At 39.7% G+C, this 7,406-nt stretch overlaps 1 protein-coding gene across 3 annotated transcripts in view; it reads left to right on the top strand.

The window, feature by feature from the left end:
- Dennd5b (DENN domain containing 5B) overlaps nt 1–7,406 on the top strand; it is a 130,380-nt gene that overhangs the window by 95,030 nt on the left and 27,944 nt on the right. For all 3 annotated transcript variants that reach the window (XM_021189932.2, XM_029534837.1, XM_029534838.1), the window contains one exon: nt 6,913–6,994. In XM_021189932.2, the coding sequence (XP_021045591.1) occupies nt 6,913–6,994 (82 nt within the window). The remainder of the gene's footprint in view (nt 1–6,912; nt 6,995–7,406) is intronic.

Genomic DNA, 7,406 nt, shown 5'->3' with positions numbered 1-7,406 from the left:
CCTGCCTCTGCCTCCCGAGTGCTGGGATTAAAGGCGTGCGCCACCACGCCCGGCATTTGATTATTTTTTATGTGGACTTTTGTATATGGAGGTCAGGTGACAACTTGGAGGAGTTGGTTCTCTTCTTCTACCACGTGGTACCTGGGAATTTAACTTGGTTGTTGAGTTTGGTGGCAAGTACCTTTATCCACTGCTCTATCTCAATAATCTTTCTTTTTTCATATTGTCAGGATCAAATCCTGGACCTAGTTTTGATAAATTAAATTCCAGGGGAAATTGTGTGTTTATCTCCAAGACTCTTTTAAGAGTCATATTCTTTCTCATAGCTTGTTTCCTTCTTTTTAAAATGGGATTCTTACTACGAGACTCAGGTGGCCTCAAACTTGATGTAGTTTCACCACAGTTCTAAAAGTAGCCAGGACTACAGGTGTGTATCACCACACTCATCTTAGGAGTCAGATTCTTCAATTTATAGATGGCATTGCACTGGTATTGGTATCACAATTCTTCTGCTAATCAGAAATATATAGTATTAATTCCTTAGGTCAAATGATACAACTATTGCATTTATTTGTTCACAAAGACTGTTTTTCTTGGCAGTGCTAATGATCAAACCCAAGGCTTCAGCCTTTGAGTCATATAGCCCAGAACTTGATTTTCTTTATGTAAGATAACCATTTGTTTCATAAAATGTAGCATTAACAGTAGAAAGTTAATAGAAATACAAGATTTTGCCTGGGTATGGTGGCACATCACTATAATCCCAGTACTCAGGCTGAGGCAGGAAGACCAACAGTCTGAGCTACGTAGTGAGGCCTTGTCCCAGAAGACCTGAAAGGGGGTAGGGAAAGATTTTATAGTGAATCAGCTATTTAAAAGCCATTTTTTTCTACTATAAATTCTTTCAAAAATTTAGAAATAAAAGGTTTTTAAGATATATTGTTTTGAGACAGGATCTCACTGTGTAGCTCTGGCTTGTCTGGAACTCACTGTGTAGGCCAGGCTGGCCTTGAACTCATGGAGATTTCCCCTGCCTCTGTCCCTGCCCCTGCCCCTGCCATGCTGAGGTCAAAAGCATGCACAACCACACCCAGCTATAAAAAAAAAAAAAATTTAACTCCAAAGCTAGAGTTGGGAATATACATCAAAGGCTCCCCTGCCAACCTTGAAAACCTGAGTTTAATCCACAGATTCCACATGGTAGGAGAGCATCAGTGCCACAAAGTTATCTTTTGATTTCCACCTAGAGACCATAGAGCTAGCAAGGGATGGAGAGGGGAGGGAGGGGGGACAGAGGGAGGGAGGGAGGGAATGAGGAAAGAAGGGAAGGAGGAAGGAAGGATGGGAAAGAAAGAAAGTAAAAGTTACATTCATCCTCAATTTCTGATCTTTCACTGTCCCACCCGAGGTAGCGCTACCCTGCAGTGTTTAGTTGTGAATAACCTCATTTTAAAATGTTTGTTTGGTTGGTTGGTTTGGTTTTTCAAGACAGGGTTTCCTCTGTAATCCTGACTGTCCTAGAACTCACTCTAGAGACCAGGGTGGCCTTGAACTCAGAAATCTGCCTGCCTCTGCCTCCCAAGTGCTGGGATTAAAGGCATGTGCCACCACTGCCCAGTTTTAAAATGTATTTTATGAGACATCTAAAAATGTGGAACTGATATTGAGTTGCCCTGGAGCTCCTCTCAACAGTCATGCTCTGGAAGCCTAGGCTATAACTATATTTATATGGATTTACATTCAGATCTCTACTGTCCATCTCTTCTTCCCTTTTTTCCTATAAAATAAAAGCTGGGAGTGGTGCACACCTTTAATTCCAGAATTTCGGAGACAGAGGCTGGTGGATCTATGTGAGTTTGAAATTAACCTGGTCTATAAAAGGGATTTCTAGGACAGTAAGGGCTGTTACACAGAGAAATCCTGTCTCAGAAAAACCAACGAAAGAAAATAAAAGTACACTAGTCTATGTCCTAAATCTAACAGGAAATGTAGCCATTACAATATAAAACCAAAGTTGCTTCTCTAAATTTTACTTCACTGTAGGTAGAAGGCCTACCCTAAGTAGAAAATAGTCGAAATTAATGGAAAAAGAAAAAGAAAAAGTAGAGCTGAGTATAGTGGTGATCCCAACACTTAACAACGGGAGCAGGAAGGTCAGGATTCTGAGGCCATTCCTGGGGTATGTATGTATTAAGACTGTCTCAAAAGAGAATAAATCACTAAGAAGTGGTTATTCATGGGAATATGTTTGAAAGCAGTCAGGTCCAACTAAGATGAAACAGAAGCATTCAACTCTTATGCCCAAAGAGGCATGTGAGAATATCCAGCTGTTAGAATAAGCTGCTGCTGGGCAACCCTTTCAGCCTTTCTGGTTTTGACTGGCCAAATGTTGAGGTTCGGTTGGGAATCAGAGTCATGGGTATCTTCAGTGACCTCAGTTGATGGTAGAATTAGCAAATTCTAAAGCAATAAATGACAAAACGCATCAAAGGCTCATGCAGTTATAGTCTCTATCACACTTCTAAATTGATGAAGGGCCAATAATGTAAGAACAAACAGTGTTTTTGTGACTCAGTAAGATTAATAAGAGCATGCAGCTTTTCTTTTTCTTTAGATAGTTTCACTGTGTGACTCTGACTGACCTGGAACTCCCCATATAGATCTGGATGCCCTCAACCTTACAGAGATCTAATAACTTGTACCTCCCCAGGTGCCAGGATTAAAGGCAGGTGCTAGCATTTGCCCAGAGTAACGCTATCTATCTATAGATATAGATGTACATTATATATATTACACATTTTTAAATGTGATTGTATGTGTGTGTGTATGTGTGATTGTATGTATAATTATATGTGTCTTTGGAGGCTAGAAAAGGGCATCAAAGCACCTGAAGCTATAGCTACATGTAGTTGTGGGCCCCAGCATGAGTGATTGGACCAAACTAGGGGTTCTCTGTAAGAGCACTACATACACATAAAGCTAAGCCATCTCTCCAGCCCTGAGCCATAGAGCTTTCGAAGTCTGTGAAAGTATCTTTTATTAACTTGGTGTAATTGATGTCTCAGAGGCTTATTGCCTCAGTCTGCTAACCTAGGCCTAGTCCTGGACACTTCTAGGCTCCATACAATCTTATCTAGGTCTCTGAAACTTACTGCTGAATAAGCTCATCCTTCCTAGTTCTTTCTGAACTCTTTTTTTTTTTTTTAAGTTTTTTTTATATCTAAGTACACTGTAGCTGTCTTCAGATGCACCAGAAGAGGGCGTCATATCTCATTATGGATGGTTGTGAGCCACCATGTGGTTGCTGGGATTTGAACTCAGGACCTTCGGAAGAGCAGTCGGTGCTCTTAACCACTGAGCCATCTCTCCAGCCCCTTTCTGAACTCTTGCTGTCTGGTTAACTCAGGTGTTCTGGCTCAAATCCTCTCCAAGCTGATTGATTCAAAGTCTCTCAGCTTCTGACTGAATTGCTCTTCTTGGCCTCAAACTAACTCTGGAAATCTGCTCTAATCTTCTGGCTCCTTCTCATTCTCTGGATTGCTCTGTCTTCATCTATGTCTAGCTTGTTCTCTCTCTGCAACCTGTCTTTGTACAACTGTCCCAGTAAAACTGCCCTCTCTCTTCCTCTCTCTCCATCCTGCTCTTTAAGTAGCCTCTCTTTCTCTCTGTTCTTGTCAGAGCTAGGCATATTCTATTCTGTCAAATCTTTCTCTGATTCATCACTTTGTCTGCCTCTCAGTTAGACATCACTTTCAAACATGGTTGCTTCCTTCTACAAATTAATTTTACTTTCATTGTTTGGGGTTAAAGGTATGTACTAAGGGCCTTTCTTTATTCCAAGTGGAGTAACCTTGTTGCTGGATTAAAATCCTACAGAAACCTGTGTTATTGTTTGAATAGAGGAGTAGTTTATAAACATTGCTCTAATAATATTTATGATGATTTAGTCTGTGAAGACTTAAAAATATTTTGTGGACTGGAGGTGTGGCTCAGTTGGAAGAGAGCTTGCCTCGTGTGTACCACAGTGGATTTGAATACCAGTGCCACATTAACCATGGCATAGTGGCACACACCTGTAGTCCCAGCAGTCTCAGCACTGTGGAGATGGAAACAGGAGTTCAAGTTCATCTTGGCTACATGGTCAGTTGGGGGCTGGCCTGGACTCCATAAGATTAAAAATGAGTGTGGGGTTTGTGAGATGGATCAGCAGGTTAAGGTGCTTGCTGACAGGTCTGATGAACTGAACTCAGCCTGAAGACCTACATGGTAGAAGAAAAAAACTGACTCCCACAAGTTGGTCTTTGACCTTTATATACATACCACACACATACAAATAATAATGTATTTTATTTTAATTTATAGTATGTCAGGGGATGTATATGTATATATATATATATATATATATATATATATATATATATATATATATATATGTGTGTGTGTGTGTGTGTGTGTGTGTGTGTGTGTGTGTGTGTGTGTATAGCTCAGTGATAGAACACATGTTCACCATGTGAAAGGTTGTTTCATCCCATAAAATGAACATGATGCACATTTCTTCATCCTTTCATCACATTTATTTACTTTGTGTGGGAGGGCACATGTATAGCACATATGAGCTTCTGATTTCTGTCACCTCTTCCAAAAACAAAAACAAAAAAAATTAAAGGAAGGTGATACTTGAAACATTTTATTTAAACCCTTAATACTGTTTTTGAGTCTTGCTTACTTTCTGCTCTGAGTGGCTCTTACTGTGTTAGTTTGCCCAAATAGCTAGCCTTTGAACTAACCTTTAATTGGTTAAATCTCTCCCTAAAATAAAGTTCTAAATTGATATTTAAGGCTTGAATATCTGTCCCTCCATTGTGTTGTCTAGTCATGTGGAATGGAGAGTCATTCCCTTACCATTTGACTTTCTACCCCAAAAGAATATAACACTTTAATAACATACTTAAACTAGGGTGGTCTCAGAAATATACCATATTTCCTGCAAGTGTGTAAGACAATTGCCTCAGTGCATACTTCTTCCCTGAGTATAAAAGTGTTTTAAAGCACTGGTTTGAAAATTCCCCTCCCTAAGCCAGGTGTTGTGACACACTCATTTAATTCCAGCCCTTGGAAGACAGAGTGTAGGCAGAAATTTTTGGCAACCTACTTTTAATAAGGGTTTAACTTCTCTAGCCCACCTCCCAGCAGAGGTAGTGAAAGAGAAAAGTTATTAGGATATGGGAGAAGTGGACCTATTCAGCAATAGTTCTTTGGGGGTGAGCTTGACCCTCTTGGGCAGCAGTTCAGTCCTGTAGCCAACACCAAACACGACTTAGTAGCTAGCTGCAGACCAGTCCTCTAGGCAAGCAGACAACAGTCATGAATCAGCAGCTGCAATCCAGTCCTTTCAGCAAGCAGACACCAGGCAGTTGTAGTTCAGTCCTGAGGCAAGACCGCAGAAGAGGCAAGCTGCTGAAAATACCTCACAAGCAGTTCTTGGGCGAGTTTCTCTCAATGGTGGCTGAGCTCAACAACACTATGTAAGGCGAACCAATACATGCATGACTTTAGCAAAGAGTAGTGACACAGAGCAAACCCAATCAAAGCTGTCTGTGGGGTCATATTTATACTCCTTCATCAAGAGTCCTTTCACTTGTCTGCCATGTCCAAACATCCTTTCACTTGTACCTGCTTTCACATGTTTGCTTTAGCAAGACATCTTTTCACCTGTGTGCCCCAGCAAGCCATCAGAAGCAGGTTGATCTCTGTGAGTATGAAGCCAGCCTGGTCTACAAAGAGTTTCAGGACAGATAGTACTGTTATATAAAGAAACTGTCAGGACAGCCAGGACTATACTGTCTCAAAAAAATTTTTTTCTTTTCAAAGTTAAAATTTAATGTTTAGTGTTAAGTATTTTCTAGACTGAAGCTGTTCTGGGCTCAATCCTCAGTATCACATAAACAGAGCATTGTATATGCATGTGTATTCATGTGTATATGTATAACATACATATAATCCTAGCACGCAGAAGTTAGAGACCAGCCTTGAATACATGAGACTTTTTCTCAAAAGAGCAAAAAAACATGCAGGTTTCCAGTTCATGAGTCCAGAGTTGAAGATCACATACTTAAGAGCTAATCTCCAGCCATTGCCTTCCAGCACTGTGAGAATAACTGTAGAAGATGACTGCCCCTTGTGGCTAGAGTTTGCACATGTTGCGTGATTTGCTGGATTTACTATTATAAGATTTTTGTTTTAAATTTCCAAATGTAGCCACACCTTGTTTAGAAAGAACACAGCTAGTTTACTGCGTTAATAAAGTATCAATACTAAATGGTCAACCCTGAAAACATACACAAACAAGTAACATTAAACAGACTGAGTAGGTTGTATTTATGTATTTAGAAATATATATATATATGGGCTGGAGAGATGACTCAGAGGTTAAGAGCACTGACTGTTCATCCAGAGGTCCTGAGTTCAATTCCCAGCAACCACATGGTGGCTCACAACCATCTGTAATGGGATCTGATGCCCTCTTCTGGTGTGTCTGAAGATAGCTACAGTGTACTTATGTAAATAAAATAAATAAATATTTTTTAAAAAAAGAAATATATATACATACACATATCTAATGAAAAAATAGTTCATGATTCTGAAAGAGCAAAGTTGTGGGGAGTGGAAGACACATGGGAGGGTTTGGAATGAGGAAAGGGGAGGCTGACATGATATATTTATATTATAATCTCATGGTGGTATACCCCATCAGAACCAGCACTTGGGAGGCAGAAGCATGTGGATCTTTGTGAGTTCAAGGCCAGCCAGAGTTACACAAAAGGACTCTGTCTTGGGAAAATAAAAACAAACTAAAGTATAAATTCTTACTGTTATTGTCCTAATACTTTGCTTATATTTTTTTCTACATAGTTGCCCTTGGACCAGAAAGAAGAAAATCTGACTCAGGAGTTATGTTACCAACACTCAGAGTCTCTCTTATTCAAGACATGAGGTATTTGTTACACGTGGTAATAAATGTAGCTTTCACCTATATTGCTCAAGTAATAACTATACCTTTTATTTATATATAATCTGAAGAAAGTATCATCATAATTTGATACTTTTATTTATTTATTTTTATTTTATCTTATGAGTATTAGTGTTGACCTGTGAAAGGACACATACATAAACCATGTTGTGGGAAATATTAAAAATGAACCTGCCAACTCTCCATGCTCCTGCTTCTCTCAACCTGCCAACTCCCTGGCAACTCTCTCCAGCCAGCCCCCATAGCATCTGGCTTGCTTGTCCCTGGAGCTGCAAGTTCCCTCTACACCTACGGTGGTACCACATTCCAGTAACCAAGTAAAGCAAAATTCTTGAACCTTATAATATAATTAACCAATCAGATTTATGTATCAATA

The sequence above is a fragment of the Mus pahari genome, chromosome 2 (assembly GCF_900095145.1).
Source record: "Mus pahari chromosome 2, PAHARI_EIJ_v1.1, whole genome shotgun sequence".
Classification (NCBI taxonomy): Eukaryota; Metazoa; Chordata; class Mammalia; order Rodentia; family Muridae; genus Mus; species Mus pahari.
Note: the sequence above shows the minus strand (reverse complement) of the source record. Positions and strands in the feature narration are given on the sequence as shown.